Source organism: Oncorhynchus mykiss, chromosome 1 (genome assembly GCF_013265735.2).
Source record: "Oncorhynchus mykiss isolate Arlee chromosome 1, USDA_OmykA_1.1, whole genome shotgun sequence".
In the NCBI taxonomy this organism is placed as follows: domain Eukaryota; kingdom Metazoa; phylum Chordata; class Actinopteri; order Salmoniformes; family Salmonidae; genus Oncorhynchus; species Oncorhynchus mykiss.
This window is the reverse complement of record NC_048565.1, coordinates 65,101,777-65,121,634: the sequence shown is the minus strand read 5'-3', so window position 1 is coordinate 65,121,634 and position 19,858 is coordinate 65,101,777. Positions and strand designations below refer to the sequence as shown.

At 44.3% G+C, this 19,858-nt stretch overlaps 1 protein-coding gene across 1 annotated transcript in view; it reads right to left on the bottom strand.

Moving 5' to 3' along the window:
• Positions 1-703: 703 nt before the first annotated feature.
• Positions 704-19,858, bottom strand: part of LOC110527013 (suppressor of cytokine signaling 5) — a 52,844-nt gene continuing 33,689 nt past the window's right edge. The window contains exon 2 of the mRNA XM_021608186.2: positions 704-6,789. Coding sequence (XP_021463861.1) covers positions 5,084-6,772 — 1,689 coding nt within the window. The 5' untranslated portion in view covers positions 6,773-6,789 and the 3' untranslated portion in view covers positions 704-5,083. The remainder of the gene's footprint in view (positions 6,790-19,858) is intronic.

Here is a 19,858-nt window from a genome sequence, read left to right as displayed (position 1 = left end):
AATAACCACTCATTATGTGATCAAGTTGAGCAAATCTGTGTAGCACCTTCCTCAGGCTTATCTCCTCAAACATGCTGAGTGTTGAGCAGGATTGTGAGCTTTATGCATGTTCAGGTATTTATGTATTGAGCTCTGTTGAGATTTTTCAACAGGTTCAAGCTTTTGAGTCAAACCCTGCAAGCCTATATCCTGTGCTTGCTTGTCCCCCTCTCTCCCTCTGGACGAGCTTCAATTATTTATACGTCTCGGCTAGCTAACTTGAAACCGATAACCCACATGCTATTTATACTTCATTTCAAGGAGCAAATACTAAACTCTAGGGTCGTGCTCGTGTCTCCAGTCAGCTACTGGTAGGCCCTGATGGGAAAGGGAGGATGAGGAGTGGGGAGGCTTGCCCTAGGTGGGCCGAACCAGACAAGAGCAGCAGCCAGGCCTGAGCTGGGAGGAAGGGGTGGGACCAAGGATAGAATGCAGAGAGGTGGGCAATACATACAGTATTAAGTAAGTGGGCTGGCTCCAGATACTCCTACTGATCACGGTGTCCCCAGGTCACTTTTTAAAAGGTTAGGAAACAAACACATTTAGTTATTTTTGTGAATTATCCCTTTCATTTATGGTAGAGAACGATGAAAGGTAAGAAAATGCGGCACAGTGAGAAAGAGAGAAGAATGAGAGATCTGAAATCAAACACGGCCCAATGTAGATTACGCTTAACAGTTTTATTTGGAATATTAAGACAATGAAGCATAAGCCAAGCACCAAGAGTGACAGCTACAAGTGTCGCATCATACGGCTCTTTAAAATGAACAGGTTATAATGGAAAGAAACAACTGTCTGAATGGTGAAGCAGATACACAGAATAACAAAGACATTGAAATGTGAACATTTGCACTCTCCAAATCCTTCCTGACAACAGTAAAAAAAAAAAAACTATAATAATGGAACGGCGATATTCGTCTGACCAGAGTTTTTTTTTAAAGTCTGTGGCAGTGCCTGCGGCCCCAGATATGAAAGGGCTCGTGATTGGTCAGAATGAATAAGGCAGTCTGGGAACACAATGGTGCTGTAGAATGACAACCATTAGTCCCCATCATTGTCAAGTCCTGTTGCCATGGCACCCACATGGCAACCGATGTGCACATACAGCATTAAAGTGACAAGAGGATTGCGACCATTGTTACAGTACACTCCATTGCATATAAGGGAGAAGAATAATGAAAAATAATAATTCTTTAGTCATACATCTTTTCATTTTTCCCCCCTCGTTTGCATATAGCATTTTTACCCAGCTTTCCAAAAAAAATAGGGGAAAGATGAGAATAAAACTTGTATTTTTCCTCTAAGAGCTGAAACCTTGATCCAGGCCAGGGGTCGTGATGTGGTCAAACAGGGTTGGCTGGTGATATGACCTGCCGGTCTCAGATTTATAACAAGTAAGTTGAGAAGAGATCCTGGAACTAGCCTAACATTGGGCCTGCCTGAGAATTGGTGGACAAGAGGCATTGTTCATAGGGGGGTACCCCTCACAGCAGACTCCACATCCCCTCCACCAGACCCCCAATATGTGGTCCACACACACACACACACACACACGAGTCTGCAACTCCACAGATCATAAATCTGTCCTCCAACATTGCTTGTGATGTATGAACACAAATGAAATACTCCACTCACACCCACATCTCCACCTTGAACAAATAAAACACAAACACGCGCACAGACAATTAAAGTGCCATTACTTCAACAAATCCCTAGACCCCCCCCTCTCTCCCCCCATTCCCACAGCAGGAAACCGGGCCTTCAATGGTACATTGTGTGACTAAGGCGCTACTCTCTTTTAATGCTAACTTTAGCCTAGCTCCCAAACAGGGCTGGGGCGGCCGCAGAACGTGGAGGGGAAAGCAGCCACCAGCATAAACAAGAGCCCCTAAGTCCCCTCCACATATCCCAGCAGCATCAGCAGGGTCATGTTGAGGATGTGGTCAGAGAAAGAGAGGGGCACCCATTAGGAAACACAGTGGCCCTTTATGCGCACAGCACAGTAAATGTAGATCCTGGTGAGGTACATTTAGCCAGTGATTAGTGCCAGTAGGCCATCGCCGTAGCATGATAGACAGGTGGCAAAGAGTAGGTGTGTGTGTGCAGGAGAGTGAATTTTTAACAGCTATCCCATACAAGATGTCAGGGTGATAGACAGACATGGATGTGGATATAGAACATACAAGTGCACATGCAAGTGACTTATATGTCAACCTATTTTTTCCCCCTTCAAACAGTCCTCCACAGCCCTTCATAGATCATACAAATGGGTGATTTTCACATGCAATCTCCAAGCTTTCTGAAAACAAAGTAAGTTCTGTCTGATTGGGTTTAGGCCACAGAAGAGAGAGGGAGGGAGGGAGGGAGGGTTGGATATGAAAAAGAGCATCTAGTTGATTTAACTATCACACACATGCCTCAATTATACTATTGACAATGACACCCTTTCCTGCCCTTCTGCCTCCAAACCATAACATTACCTTTCATTAGTACATTGTGAATGTAGCACAAAATGGCTTGGCAGAGGCCAGAGCAGTTGCAAGACAGAGGTGTAAGGTGATGGGGGCTCGTCTCTGTTTCTACCTGGCAACATCGCCTGCCCTGTAGGCTTAAAATGTTTGTTCAGTTGAAATAAAATTCAGGATGGTAATTTTAAAGAGCCCTAGAGACATAGTGGCGAGCAATACTACTAAAAACAATGCAGCTTGTGTGCAACACCGTTGAATAACAGAGCTTTGGTCACAGACACTCAGAGATGGTCATGAATAAGCTAATAATATGCATTCATTGCATTTTCATTCATGATCCTCCCCCTCTGGTAACACACACACACACACACACACACACACACAACGCGTGTTGGGTAGTTAAAATAAACATATTCCCTGCCATTCAGAGAGACGGGATTCAAGTTACCTATCCAACCAGGATAAAAATCACTGATATGACACCGATAATTTGTAAGAATTATATTTGTATACATTTGCAGATAGTATTTCCATATACAGGTACTCCTCATTTCTTATCTTTTTTTTCTCCATAGATTTTACAGACTCGTGCCTGTGTGTCGCTTTAGGTGTGCCGTTCTAAAACATGTCCAGTGTAGAAGCCCTCCAGGACCTGACGCTGCCTTGCCCAACCTATCCAGCCACCTATAAAACCCAATGACTTTTGGAAGTGAAGCCAATAAATTATTCTAGACAGCAGTGGCGGCTGTTGGGAGGAGCTTTTGGAGGACGGGCTCATTGTTATTGCTGGAATGGAATAAATGGAACGGTATCAAACACCTCAAAGATACGGGAACCAAGTCTGACTCCATTAATTCCCTTCCAGCCATTACAATGAACCTATCCTCCTATAGCTCCTCCCACCAGCCTCCACAGCTAGACAATGGAGTAGTGTATTCACTTCTAGCTAGCTAGCTAACATTGACAATATTTTCTTGATGAAATAGAAATGTGAAAAATGTAAATATATATATATATATATATATATATATATATATATATATATATATATATAAAATATTGAATGTGCACCAATGAACAGAGCTCTTCATCCCCTGTTCCACATCATTCATTTTCCTCCTCCTCATCCTCCATTTAAGGGCTACATGAGTGGGAAGTGCTGCTGGAGTATTCTATGCACCAGGCTCAAGAGTTTAAAGTAGATCAGGAGGCTCTATGAAAGGCACATAGGTTACGCTTTGTTGTATTCGTCTTCCTGATGCAAGCTCTCACAATATGCTGGGTTATTACGGGCATGGCTAGCAGCAGTGACAATGCGCATATCAAATGTTGCTCCTTCGGGTACTAATACTATAAAGCGGGATTGTGGCTGTAATGTGTAAAGGGGAGTCAAGTTAACTGTATAATGTCAATGGTCTGTGGAGGGTGCAGACATGAATTATATGAACCCTGAGCAGCATAGAGGATGCCACAGAGAGAGATAAGGGACACCATGAAGGCAGAACACAGGTCCAGAAACAAACCAGACCCTGAGACAATAACCAGTGTGTGTGTGTCTTCAAAAACTGCACGCACAGTTAAAGTGCCTGTTCTGTAGCCAGTTTGAGCCACCGGCAGACAGGTGTGAGAAAATAACCACCAGGACAAATATCAATAGTATTGTTCCATTAGAAGAACCGTACACTTGTGCCAACACAGTGGTGGTGGGAGACAACGATTATGCTTCAAGAAACGACAGTGAGGATATCTAAAAGCCAAGGACTCGCAGTGCCCACACACACTGCTGTGTATGCCTCGCCCCCTACAGGTGTACGCTGTAGCAGCACCTTTGGACCTGGCCGCGTTCCACATTGCCTTTGGGGCGAAGAACTACTGGACAGCACCCTTAAACAGCACCTTATTTCAGACATAGGCCTACTCAATGATGCTTGATGATGGCTGGGTGTGTGTCTGTACGACACTGTCCACCAAGCTGGCCCTAGCGAACTGCAGTAGGAGTTTTAGTTGCAGCAAACCCCCCCACCCCTCTCTCCAGTAAAGCCACTGTCAACTCCACACCTCAAGCCTCACGATGCCCGCCAGGCATTCTTCTAGTCGCTTGATCAAGCAACAGGAAAAAAAAGGAAGGATATAAAGTACGAGTGAACTGTACAACATAGCTAGCTAACCATGTGGGCCTAGATAGACTGGGGGGAGGGGGTGAGGGGGCCATGCAGGCAGCTCATGCTGTGGGATCAGGCAGACACTTGACAGAATGAAACAGGAGAGAGGGAGACCAAGCATGAAGGCTTATGCTCTCCCTTTCAGAATCTTTTCAATAGTAAAAATGTGCTTGCCAGACAGCATTATACTGAATATAATAGATATGTATTCCATGTGATGTAAGTAGTAATAAGTAAAACAAAGAGAATAGAATTAATCTTGGATAGATCACTTTACCTAACTCCTTCCCTCCAGTTACCCCTCCCTGCCTGACTGAAAAGTGCCATGTTCAGTATTACCTCCTGATTGGCTGGGAGTTTTTCCTGTTTTGACTAAGCCCGCGGCGGCACGCACAGGCCGCCAAAGCCCCGCCACTATTTGATCTTGAGTGGCGGCTCCCTCTCCAGCCAGCGCACACGCACTTTCTGTTTGTAGTGATACTCCTTGAGGAAGTCCTGCAGGGCCGGGGGCAGTGGCAGGCCGCCGATGCCGTCGTACGTGGTCCGGGGGCAGATGGCGGCGCGTGCCAGGTGCTGCAAGCCGAAAGGGAAGGCCCGGTTGAGTGGCGCCGTGAGCAGCGGCTCAAAGAACATGCAGGCGCTGGGGTCCTTGTAGTGCTCCAGTAGGCCTGTGACGGTGGATGAGTGGAACACGCAGGGGTCGTGGGCATCGAAGCTGAAGTTGTGGTTCCACTGCTCGATGCGGGCATGCAGCGAGCGGTTGTAGCGGCGAAAGCTGACCGAGAACAGGTAGTCCTCCTGGGCCGAGTCTCGCAGCAGGAAGGTGCCCTCAGGCCGTCCATCCAGCAGCGCCTCCGCCTCGTAGCGGTCCATCACGCCCCAGTAGCAGGGCAGTGCAGTGATCTGCAGCAGGTCCGGTACCAGGCAATGGATGTAGTCAATCTGCGTGTGCACCTTCCATGGCCCAGGCTGGTTCCGGCTCAGATTGCCATCCCCGGACGCGTGCCGCTGCTTGGGCCTCAGGGCCTGCAGGCATAGGGTAGTTGAGTCCTCCTCCGAGTCACAGTCAGCCAACTGGGCTGTAGCCCCCCCGAGCACCTGCACCGATACTCCCACTCCTGAGCAGCAGGCCGCGGTGCCCCGGGCCTCCCCAGAGGCCTCTGCAATGCCGGGGGCCATCTTTGGTCCCAGTTTGTACAAAGAGGAGCCCTGCGCCAAGGCCTCCAGGGTGTGAATCTGGGCGTTGGGTGGGGGGTCCACTCCCTCTTCAATGCTGAGCCTGCGGCGTTCGCGCAGACGCTCCTCCTCGTCCTCGGGGGAGGGGTGGGCGGTGTCGAAGGCGTCAAGCAGAGCCGTGGAGGAATGCGGGCTGACGGGCGCCGTGTGCTGCTTGATCAGGTGCCACTTGTTGGCCAAGTCCGAGCCCTGGGGGAAGGGACAGGTCTCCAGCATCAGCTCTGTCAGGTGGATCTTGCGCTTCAAGACGGTGGGGGTCTTGGAAGAGCGCGAGCGGCGGCGGGGGGGCAGGGGGAGACACAGGCCCACTGTATCACTAAGCCGCTGGCGCAGGGAACGGGCGCTCAGACTGCGCCCCCCGCCCCCCGAGTCCCCCATTTCCTGGATAGAGCTGACCCCGTAGCGACGGTCCCTCCGGCCAGCGGCCCCGCGCGCGCGCCCTGACCACCTGTCTGTATCCATGGAGCTCTGAGTCTTAGTGGAACATGAGTGTTTTTTCTTGCCCCCCCAAGGTGCATGGCGTGAGTACGAGTCTCTCCGGGCCACAGGGACTCCTCCACGACCCCCCCTCGCATCCTCACTGTCTTTGCTGTCTATGGTGATCTCCACTATCTGGGGGATGTCCGACACACAGTTGTGACGTCGTCCCCCAGTAACCATGGGGAGCGGCAAGAGGCTTCGGGGCAGGCTAGAGGCCCGAGAAGCCTGGGCCTCGCCTGAATTGCCTCCCCGTCCCAGGTCCACCACACAGTGCATACCGTCCACCTCCACCACGCTGTTCTCTGTACTGGGTCCCACACTGTCGGTGTGGAAGAGGGTCTGGCATCGGCTCCTCAGGTTGCTCCACATCTTGCCCACTTTCTCCATGGATAGGAGACCAAGACCTGCCAGACAGATGGACACATCAAATTAGACCAGTTGTAGGGTACAGGAATCTCACAATCCATGGCCTACATTACTATACAATTGCAGAATTTAACATAACATTTTTGTTAGGCCTAAACAATAGCTAGATTTCTACCCAATTGGCGACAGATTTCCATGCGAATATTCTGGAATCCGCATTGAGAAAATATGCACATTTTCACACCAGTGATATGTTTTCACCAAATGGACATGTTGCAGATAAGAATCAGTGCGTGATGACGTAGTGCACACAACATTCAATTATTATTTTTTTGCTTAAGTTTCCATGTACAAAAACAAATCTGTTTCCATCGCATTTTCAACTCTAATAATAGTTTTGTCACAAAAACGGTTGCATTAAATAGCAAATGTGCCTACTCTGCTCTTGGTACCTGCGCTCTAGCCAACAGCTCACAGATACAGTGCGGGTAGGCTGTGTGGGTTGTCGAGTTTACATGAGATTATTATGGATAATGGATAAGACCCTGGATATTTATTGGAAAGCAGCATCAAGCTCATCAATGTGCACTTTCACCACCCTGTGAAGTTCATCATAACTTATTTCATATGTAGCCTAATAAAGTGCATGCTTTCCCGAGTCGTAGTGGGAGGTCCAAACACCATTTCACCACATGACTCCAAATTTACTTCGATACGATGGTTATTCTATCAATATTTGAGCATAAAGGCGTTTCTACCTCAATTTCCCACGTAATTAATTTTAGACAAAAAAAGATCCCACCATGTCGAACAAACAAACTGTTACTATTTTAAAAAATGACACTGAAACTTCATGTTTCTGTCACAGCTGTCGTGAGAATTTTTTATACTATATGACTTTTCTTGAATAAAAACTGTGGATGGAAATGTGGTTACCGTAGCAATTCAATGGTAGTGACCCTAGAGACAAAATTTGGGTGTGGGGGAAATTGGGTGATTCTTTGCACGTGGGATTCTTGCACAGGGATTTCTTGTGTGTGAGAGAGAAAGTGGGCTAGTTGGAGCTGTAAAGTGAGTGAGGAGTTGCCAGGCATACGTGCAGGGACACAAGGCCACGGCTGTAAACTAACACAGGGATCTGCCTGCACCCAGCTGATCTGCTGGTATGTACCGTATTACAACGTCCGTCTGGACCTGACCAAGAACTTTCCCTTTCACAACAGTGTAGACAGCCAGCACAAACACGCACACAGACACTAAATTCATCAGTGTGCATGGACAATACTAGGTTCTTGAGCGCAGTGACCCCAAACTGCCTTCAAAATGGTTTGCCTCTCCAAGATCATGTTTAGGCTAATAGAATTAACATGTGGCCGCCAGCTCTCTTCCCTCCTTACTCCTTACCAAAGGTAATGGATCTCTTTCACACTGCATTTCCTTCCAACTGAACGCATTGATTATTGACTTTAAACCTTTAGTAATTGAATAAGGAGGTCAGAGACCTGGCCGTGTGGTGCCAGGGCAACAACCTCTCCCTCAACGTGATCAACACAAAGGAGATGATTGTGGACTACAGGAAAAGGAGGACCGAGCACACCCCCATTCTCATCGACAGGGCTGCAGTGGAGCAGGTTGAGAGCTACAAGTTCCTTGGTGTCCACATCACCAACAAACTAACATGGTCCAAGTACACCAAGACAAAACCTATTCCCCCTCAGGAGACTGAAAAGATTTGGTATGGGTCCTCAGATCCTCAAAATGTTTAACAGCTGCACCATTGAGAGCATCCTGACTGGTTGCATCACTGCCTGGTATGGCAACTGCTCGGCCTCCGACCGCAAGGCACTACAGAGTAGAGGTCGACCGATTAATCGGAATGGCCGATTAATTAGGGTCGATTTCAAGTTTTCATAACAATCGGAAATAGGTATTCTTTACACCTTTATTTAATCTTTATTTAACTAGGCAAGTCAGTTAAGAACACATTATTATTTTCAATGACGGCCTAGGAACGAACGGTGGGCTAACTGCCTCGTTCAGGGGCAGAATGACAGATTTTTACCTTGTCAGCTCGGGGGATTCAAACTTGCAACCTTACAGTTAACTAGTCCAACGCTCTAACCACCTGATTACATTGCACTCCACGAGGAGACTGCCTGTTACGCGAATGCAGTAAGCCAAGGTAAGTTGCTAGCTAGCATTAAACTTATCTTAGAAAAAACAATCAATCAATCATAATCACTAGTTAACTACACACGGTTGATGATATTACTAGTTTATCTAGCGTGTCCTGCGTTGCATATAATCGATGCGGTGCATATCGTTGCTCCAATGTGTACCTAACCATAAACATCAATGCCTTTCTTAAAATCAATACACAGAAGTATATATTTTTAAACCTGCATATTTAGCTAAAGGAAATCAACGTTAGCAGGCAATATTAACCAGGTGAAATTGTGTCACTGCTCTTGCGTTCATTGCACGCGGAGTCAGTGTATATGCAACAGTTTGGGCCGCTTAATTTGCCATAATTTTACGTAATTATGACATAACATTGAAGGTTGTGCAATGTAACAGGAATATTTAGACTTATGGATGCCACCCATTAGATAAAATACGGAAAGGTTCCGTATTTCACTGAAAGAATAAACGTCTTGTTTTCGAGATGATAGTTTCCCGATTCGGCCATATTAATGAAATAAGGCTCATATTTCTGTGTGTTATTATGTTATAACTAAGTCTATGATTTGATAGAGCAGTCTGACTGAGCAATGGTAGGCAGCAGCAGGCTCGTAAGCATTCATTCAAACAGCACTTTTGTGCGTTTGCCAGCCAATCAAAACCCGAGATTAGGCTGGTGTAACCGATGTGAAATGGCTAGCTACAGTGCCTTGCGAAAGTATTCGGCCCCCTTGAACTTTGCGACCTTTTGACACATTTCAGGCTTCAAACATAAAGATATAAAACTGTATTTTTTTGTGAAGAATCAACAACAAGTGGGACATGTGGAAGAAGGTGCTCTGGTCAGATGAAACCAAAATTGAACTTTTTGGCAACAATGCAAAACGTTATGTTTGGCGTAAAAGCAACACACCATCCCCACTGTCAAACATGGTGGTGGCAGCATCATGGTTTGGGCCTGCTTTTCTTCAGCAGGGACAGGGAAGATGGTTAAAATTGATGGGAAGATGGATGGAGCCAAATACAGGACCATTCTGGAAGAAAACCTGATGGAGTCTGCAAAAGACCTGAGACTGGGACGGAGATTTGTCTTCCAACAAGACAATGATCCAAAACATAAAGCAAAATCTACAATGGAATGGTTCAAAAATAAACATATCCAGGTGTTAGAATGGCCAAGTCAAAGTCCAGACCTGAATCCAATCGAGAATCTGTGGAAAGAACTGAAAACTGCTGTTCACAAATGCTCTCCATCCAACCTCACTGAGCTCGAGCTGTTTTGCAAGGAGGAATGGGAAAAAATGTCAGTCTCTCGATGTGCAAAACTGATAGAGACATACCCCAAGCGACTTACAGCTGTAATCACAGCAAAAGGTGGCGCTACAAAGTAGTAACTTAAGGGGGCTGAATAATTTTGCACGCCCAATTTTTCAGTTTTTGATTTGTTAAAAAAGTTTGAAATATCCAATAAATGTCGTTCCACTTCATGATTGTGTCCCACTTGTTGTTGATTCTTCACAAAAAAAATACAGTTTTATATCTTTATGTTTGAAGCCTGAAATGTGGCAAAAGGTCGCAAAGTTCAAGGGGGCCGAATACTTTCGCAAGGCACTGTAGTTAGCGGGGTGCGCTAATAGCGTTTCAAACGTCACTCGCTCTGAGACTTGGAGTGGTTGTTCCCCTTGCTCTGCATGGGTAACGCTGCTTCGAATGGTTGCTGTTGTCGTTGTGTTGCTGGTTCGAGCCCAGGGAGGAGCGAGGAGAGGGACGGAAGCTATACTGTTACACTGGCAATACTAAAGTGCCTATAAGAACATCCAATAGTCAAAGGTTAATGAAATACAAATGGTATACCTGGGAATATTGAAGACTCATGTTAAAAGGAACCACCAGCTTTCATATGTTCTCATGTTCTGAGCAAAGAACTTAAAATGTTAGCTTTCTTACATGGCACACTTTTTCACTTTTACTTTCTTCTCCAACACTTTGTTTTTGCATTATTTAAACCAAATTGAACATGTTTCATTATTTATTTGAGGCTAAATTGATTTTATTGATGTATTACATTAAGTTAAAATAAGTGTTAATTCAGTATTGTTGTAATTGCCATTATTACAAATAAATAAATAAAAATCGGCCGATTAATCGTTATTGTCTTTTTTTGGTCCTCCAATCATCGGTATCGGCGTTGAAAAGAAAAATCATAATCGGTCGACCTCTACTACAGAGGGTAGTGCGTACGGCCCAGTACATCACCAGGGCTAAGCTTCCTGCCATCCAGGACCTCTATACCAGGCGGTGTCAGAGGAAGGCCCTAAAAATTGTCAGACTCCAGCCACCCTAGTCATAGACTGTTCTCTCTGCTACCGCACGGCAAGCGATACTGGAGCGCCAAGTCTAGGTCCAAGAGGCTTCTAAACAGCTTCTACCCCCAAGCCATAAAACTCCTGAACACCTAATCAAATGGCTACTCAGACTATTTGCATTGCCCCCACCTCTTCTACACTGCTGCTACTCTCTGTTATTATCTATGCATAGTCACTTTAATAACTCTACCTACATGTACGTATTACCTCAATTACCTCGACATTGGTGCCCCCGCACATTCAGACTGTACCGGTACTCCCTGTATATAGCCCCACTATTGATATTTACTGCTGCTCTTTAATTATTTGTTATTCTTTCTCTTACTTTTTGGGGGGTGTATTTTCTTAAAACTGCATTGTTGGTTAAGGGCTTGTAAGTAAGCATTTCAATGTAAGGTCTACTACACCTGTTGTATTCGGCGCATGTGACAAATACAATTTGATAATACTGTAATATATGTCATTTAGCAGACACTTTTATCCTAAGTGACTTAGTCATGTGTGCATACATTTTTTGTATGGGTGGTCCCGGGAATTGAACCCACTACTCTGGCGTTACAAGTGTCATGCTCTACTAACTTAGCTACAAAAAGACCTCTAGTAGTGGGAGATCTCATCTGATCTCCAAACTGCCATGGTGTACTCTCAGTTTCCCACCCTCTCACATTTGCAGAGATACCATTGCTGTCCTGTGTAGCTCTGTTGGTAGAGCATAGTGCTTGTAGAGCATAGTGCTTGTAACGCCAGGGTAGTTGGTTCGGTTCCTGGAACCACCAAAATGTATGCATGCATGACTAAGTCGCTTTGGATGAAAGTGTCTGCTAAATGGCATATATTATTATTATATATTTTTGCCCCAGTTACATAACATAGTTGCCCCAGTTAGCCTAGATGAGCCAAGCAGAGCAGGCTCTACAATCTGCTTCCTACAACAGTGAAACACATAGACAGAGTAAAACCACTGTTTCAATAGAGATACAGGGATTTTGCAGTCAGCTGCAACGGCGTTAAGATGCCAGAGGAATCAGGCCCAGACTCGGCACATGACTGATTATGATGATTTACCAAGGCCTATCCCCCTGGCCTAGAAAAGCCTATGACTATTGCTAATACCACTCATGACATCCAAAGCTAAAACCAGATGATTTCTCTTAACATTAACATCTTTTAAATGTATTTTTACCAAGGACTTTTTTTCTTCAAATGTTGCCTTAATTTAACCAGGTAAATCACTGACAACAGATGCTCTTTTACAATAATGACCGGACCAAGATGGAGCACAATTAGGGGAATGATGTGTCCAATTGTCCTGAGTCAGGTGGTCAGAGGTGGTGAAGACAAAATGACTGCATAGCGTCATGTATTCTAAAAGGCACGAGATATGACTAGTATGTCATGTTTGGTAGAAGACGCCGCAAACATAACTCTCGTGATATATGCATTTGATAGAAGTAGTAGTGGGTACAAATACCGGTATCCATAATACATCACGATGTTGTCCATAATAATTGTTGCATTCGACAAAACACTCAAGCCAGTATGAAATGTCACCTGCTACAGACCTGCATAGACTGTGGTAGAAATTGATATAAGATGGATGTAGGCCTAATGTAGGGCCCTATAAGAATCTGCGTTGCGGAAGACACGGACGGAATCCAGACATTTAAACGTAATTCAATGATATTCAAAAATGTATTGAAAAATGCAATTAATTCTGTCTGGCAGAATTATATCATGATTATTTGTATCAATCCAGTGGCTATTCGTTTTTTGATCTGCAATCACATGAGCGCTCCAGAAACACCGCTAACCAAACAACGGTCTCTGGCTCGTGCTCACTTGCATTAAAAAGATAGGCCTAACTACACCCCACATTTTTCTAATACCACAAAAGTGGTCTCCTGATGTGATTTAAGCAGTTGTGGACTTAGAACTTCACTTTGTGGTTTTCTATTAAAAAAAGGGTGACATTTGAAAAAACAGAATGAAGCAGAAAATAACAGATTTTATAGGGCCCCTACAAATTATGGATAGGCATTACATTTTTGACTGTTCTGAGTACTCAGATGATTTTTTTCAAGTACTCAAATATATTTACATTTTATTATTGATCTGTTTCAGAAAGCTGTGCGTATGACGGAAGTCACTACTTCACAGGAGAGGCATTTGAATGTTAAAAAAAACCTGTTTATGTGCTGTAATAACAAATGTGTATGTAATCTGTAAATATAAATAAAATGTGAAATCACAAAACTGTTTAGAAACAGAGAAAATACAGAATATTGCACAACCACGATTGGTTGAGATAATGAGGGGCCGGGACATTCACGAGAAAGAGCATCCATTCTGTCAATTTTGATTTTTTAAACGTTACCTTTATTTTACGAGGCAAGTCAGTTAAGAACAAATTCTTATTTTCAATGACGGTGGGTTAACTGCCTGTTCAGGGGCAGAACGACAGATTTGTACCTTGTCAGCTCGGGATTTGAACTTAACCTTTTGGTTACTAGTCCAACGCTCTAACCACTAGGCTACTCTGCCGGCCCAATGGCACATCCTGCTCTCTGCTACCATGGATATTTGAAAGATCCGTTGGATTTACTCATATTGACATCATGGACAACATGCAAAGTGTAGCTACAGCTTTCAATACCAGAGTTGTCCTGAATACAGCTGCTGGTATCGACACAGCTGTCTTCTGTGGCAAAAGCTGGACTGGTTGGACTGGTTGAAGCAGAGTGGGAAGGATCATCTTGCAAGTGTTTCAGTCTGCTGTGAATCATCTGAGCCCATACACAGGTAAGAGTCTACAGTTAAAATGCCAAGATGGCTACATGTGCATTCGTTATTCTCTCAACTGTATCGGAAAGCAGTTTCCATTGCTAACTATTGTTAGCTAGCTAGCAGTTGCATACAGGTAACGTTATAGCTAGCTAGCGGAGCTGGCCAGTTGCATTCTGATTGCTGATGTGCTATATTTTTCCTTTTCATGTATGCCAATTTGTCATGTTTAACTAGCTAACTACAGAAAATTGCCACTGTGGTGAAAATCCTATCCGATTAGAAAGCTAATGAAACCCCATGTTAAGTGATAGGGACACATGCTAAATTGGAAGGTACAGCTAAATGAAGTGACAGCTAAATATCTAGATATTGGATTACAGATTGGTTTTTTACATGTTCAACTAGCTTACTAGCTAGATGAATACCGTTTACATCTAACCAACTGGTAATTGTGAGGCTAAATGTTTGCTAAACCTTGTAGTTTCTGCATTGCCATTGTTGGGCTGGAAGCAGGTTGTGTGTACAGGGCATTTTAGTACAGCTGTAACAGTCAATAGGCAATAACCTATAGGATATTAATACATTTATTTCTTAACATATTTTTCTGGAATTTGTCTTTCATGATAAACCTGTTCACCACCAGTACAAAGAGATGATCGAGGGTGAACAAGCAACAATACAGGTATTTTGTCTTTGTACTTTGAGCTTATTGCTTGAACTTGGGGGTCAATGAATGTTATGGCAGGTATGCAAAGCTTTAATGTCTTGTCTATTTTTGCCTGCTTTCCCCCTTTACAGCTTCAATTGTCTGGAGCCTGGTGTTGTGGCCAAGGAGCTTTCACTCTGATGGAAGCAGGTTTCAGGTGCCAATGTAAAATAAAAAAAATAAAACTATTTCACATTTTGGAACATTAGATTGAAAAGAGTTGGCGGTTCACATTTTTAGAACACGGCCTGCACTGGAAAAAAGGACGAGTTGTGCAGTTCTGCATACCGCTGCCCCATTATTTGCCTGTTTGTGGCATGCCGGTTAGCTTGTATGATTCTTGCCATTCTCCTTTGAACTCTCATCAACAAGCTGTTTTCACCCACAGGACTGCTGCCGACTGGATGTTTTTTGTTTGTAACACCATTCTCGCTCCAAGTCGCATAGGTCACTCATTTTGCCAGTTCTAACATTCAATCGAAAAGTAACGGGACGCCTGTCTGCCTGCTTTATATAGCAAGCCATGGCCACGCGACTCACTGTCTGTAGTAGCAAGCCATTTTTGTGAATGGAATGGTGTACCAATACTTAACAAAAATATGTTTCATGAGTTGAAATAAAAGATCCCAGAAATGTTCCATATGCACAAAAAGCTTATTTCTCTAAAATGTTGTGCACAAATTTGTTTATGTCCCTGTTAGGGAGAATTTCTCCTTTGCCAAGATCCATCCGCCTGACAGGTGTGGCATATCAAGAAGCCGATTAAACAATGATCATTACACAGGTGTACCTTATGCTAGGGACAATAAAAGGCCACTCTAAAATGTAAACACAATGCCACAGATGTCTCAAGTTTTGAGGGAGTGTGCAATTGGCATGCTGACTACAGGAATGTCCACCAGTGAATATTAATTTCTCTACCATAAGCCACATCCAATGTCATTTTATAGAATTTGGCAGTAAGTCCAACCAGTCTCACAATTGCAGACCACATGTAACCACGCCAGCCCAGGACCTCCACATCCGGCTTCTGAGACCAGCCAACCGGATAGCTGAAAGAACTGTGGATTTGCACACCCAAAGAATTTCTGCACAAATTGTCAGAAACCGTCTTAAGGAAGTTCATCGGTGTCTGTGCTCATCGTCCTCACCAGGGTCAAGACCTGACTGACTTCAGTGAGCAAATGCTCACCTTCGATGGCCACTGGCACACTAGAGAAGTGTGCTCTTCAACTGTACCGGGCAGATGGCAGACTATGTATGGCGTCGTGTGGGCGAGCGGTTTGCTGATGATAATGTTGTGAACAGAGTGCCCCATGGTGGCGGTGGGGTTATGATATGGGGAGGCATTAGCTACAGACAATGAACACAATTGCATTTTATCATTGGGAATTTGAATGCACAGAGATACCCATGTCACAAGGACCTGTATACAATTCCTGGAAGCTGAAAATGCCCTAGTTTTTCCATGGTTTGCATACTCACCAGACATGTCACCCATTGAGCACGTTTGGGACGCTCTGGATCGACGTAGAAGACAGCCCGTTCCAGTTCCCGCCAATATCCAGTAACTTCACACAGCCATTGAAGAGGAGTGGGACAACATTCCACAGGCCACAATCAAACCCGGACGGCCAAACCCAGACGACGCAGGGCCAAATTGTGCTCCGTCCTATGGGACTCCTGATCACGGTCGGTTGTGATACAGCCCGGGATCGAACTCGGGTCTGTAGTGACGCCTTAGACCACTGCGCCACTCGGGAGGCCCAATTCCTATAATTTGTATCTACAATGTTTGTTTGGTTACGGTAATTTCTGTTAATGCATTCAATATACTGCATCATTATTCCAGCCTTTTACCATTCCAATTGTTGGAGTAGACATGTTGCTTGCACAACCTATGCTACACTTGTGAGGCACAAGTTTTGGTTTATTTCATTCCATTTACGAGTTGTCAATTTAGTCATTGTCTTTGTTTAGAGCGCTCCTGTAAATTTTGAGTAAGGACGCACACCTGATTACGCATATAAGTAGGCTTATAGGCTACCTGACCTGCGAGCAAATGTAGGCATATAAATGTGCCCATTTGGGGAGCTGATAGTATTTCTGATTAGCTTAACGCACCACCACTAATGAGCTGTGGAGCTTCTCAAAGTAATGTGTTCTTCACCTCAAACAGCAAGCAACGGAAGTCTGTTTTTACATCCATAGAGCATGACAAAAGTTCCTCAATATATTCTAAATATCTTTATAGCCCTCTCCTTTCCAATAACCACTCAGCGTGAAAGGGAAAAATGTCATGCTCTGATCCAGTGGAAATTTCATAAAATAGGCCTGATTACTTCTTATCCCTTGCACAAATAGCCTACAACTTTCTGTCCAGAGCTCACTGGCCCGGGAAACTTGGAGTTCAGACCCAAGTTAATAGTTGATACAAAATTTCAAGTTGGTTGCAGACAGGCCATGCGTAGCCAATGTGATTTATAGGATATTTGTTTTTTTCTACTTTCTACCTGCAGGCTGCAATGTTTTTATTTGTTGGCTTTATGTAGGCTATTTTTACATAGTTGGCAATGGAAGTTACTTTTTAGGTTTGTATAATTTCATTAGGATTTGGATAGAATTTGGATTTAACCATGACAATGATTGAGATACGAAGACGTTATTATAAATTAAATTAAAATGTTCCACAAAAAAGTGTATTTGAAAACCATACCTGGCACGCGGAGCGGTAGAAATGGTAAGATAAATTGTCATTCTACATGAGAAAGGTTGCCGACTCCTCATGTAGCCTATTATGGGCCACTTCAGGGGAGTAACGACAGAATCTGCAAAAGCTAGCAGGAGTGGGAGGATGGTTGGGTCAGGTTACATTTTTTCCTTCTGGTTATCTTGATCTGGCTGAGTCATGGGTGTCTTATTTAATCAAGCAGTGTCCTTAAAGCATGTGACAAGCTCAATACATATAGTTGATTTTATTAAAAACACACTTAAACTCTGTGAAGCATTTATTTGGGCTGCAATTTCTGAGGCTGGTAATGCACTTATCCTCTGCAAAAGGTTGGGTCTTCCTTTCCTGTGGCTGTCCTCATGAGAGCCAGTTTCATCATAGGGCTTGACGGTTTTTGCGACTGCACTTGAAGGTTCAAAGTTCTTGAAATTTTCCGGATTCTGACCTTCATGTCTTAAAAGTAATGATGTTGTTTTTCTTTGCGAATTTGAGCTGTTCTTGCCAGAATATAAATTTGGTCTTTTACCAAATAGGGCTATCTTCTGTATGCCACCCCTACCTTCTCAAAACACAACTGATTGTTTCAAATGCATTAAGGAGGAAAGAAATTCCACAAATTAACTTTTACCAAGGCACATCTGTTAATTTAAATGCATTCCAGGTGACTACCTAATGATGCTGGTTGAGAGAATGCCAAGAGTGTGCAAAGCTGTCATCAAGACAAAGGGTGGTTACTTTAAATATATTTTGATTTGTTTAACACTTTTTGGGTTACATGATTCCATGTGTGTTATTTCATAGTTATGTCTTCACTATTATTCTACAATGTAGAAAATAGTCAAAAATAAAGAAAAACCCTTGAATGAGTAGGTGTGTCCAAACTTTTGACTGGTACTGTATATGTAAAAATACACAATTTAAAATTGACAAATTGATTGGTCAAAAGAACAAACGACTTTCGGTCAACCAATATTTTTGTTGGGTCGGGGACAGCCCTCCTAACCAATTCTAAATGGCACTAGCAGTTCGCAAAATATCTTAAGTGGGAAATAGACGGGATGCAATTATTCCAAAACTGCAGCTCGTTGTTGGAACATATTTTCCTACTTCAATCACAGTCCATTTGTGATAAAACTGTAGTCGATCGTCTCATTGCTGCAACTCCCCAACGGGCTCGGGAGAGGCAAAGGTGGAGTCATGCGTCCTCCGAAACATGACCCGCCTCCTTAACAACCAACAGCTTAATCCGGAAGCCAGCCGCACCAATGTGTCGGAGGAAACACAGTTCAACTGGCGACCGAGGTCAGCCTGCAGGCACCCGAGCCCGCCACAAGGAGTTGTTAGAGCGTAATGAGCCAAGTAAAGCCCCACCGGCCACACCCTGCCCTAACCCGGACAACGCTGGGCAAATTTGGCACCACCTATGGGACTCCCTGCCGCGGCAGGTTGTGGCCCAGCCCAGGAATGAACCCGGTTCTGTACCAACACCTCTAGCAATGCGATGCATTGCATTAGAACGCTGCGCCACTCGGCAGGGCCAGTTAGATACGTTTTTATAGGCATTTATTTCTGTAGACCTAAGGGGTGCTTTTGTGTGCACTCAGCACGTGTGTGGAGGGAGCGGTCGGAACGCAATTAAGTGAGTGAGACACAGAGGGGAAAGGGACCTTAGAGAATAGAACAGTGTGATGCTTGGCTTGGTTTATTTTCTGTTGTCCTCCGGAAATGCACATGTAGAAATGGAACAATCGAGTCAAAGCATATTAAAGTGGTCTTCAAGATAAAATGTAACTTGCCGGCAGCCACAAAACACATTCCATCAAATAGTTTCACAGTATTTCAAAAAAATGTGATCTCTGGTTAAAGATCGAGGTTTGACATCCGTTCGAGGACTCCATTACTCATGCCCATCCCTACTACTAATGATGATCACAAAAAAATACACACCCGTCACACAGTGAACAGTGTGTAATGATCATAGGCCTAACTCTTAAGGTTGCTCATGGCAGGCTAAATAGTGAGGGGGAGGGAGGGACGAGGAAGTTTCAAACAGGACATTCATCCTTAAACTGTAACTGTACACAGCCAAGATTGGAGCAGGGGGCCTGGGTGTGACATCACTCATTCTTTCATTGTAATTGACCTAGTGTTACAGTCAGTCTCCCGTCCCCGACTAAGTCGTGGATAAGAGTGCGAGTGGGGGTGTATTGTGTGTTGGGTTGGAGGTGTTCCCTCTATTCTCTCAAGGGGTGGTGCAACTTCCCCTCTCTCCACAAGAACTTACAGACTTTATACGGTATCTCCCTTCCCTCCTTCAAGACATGGACCTTGAGGCCCCA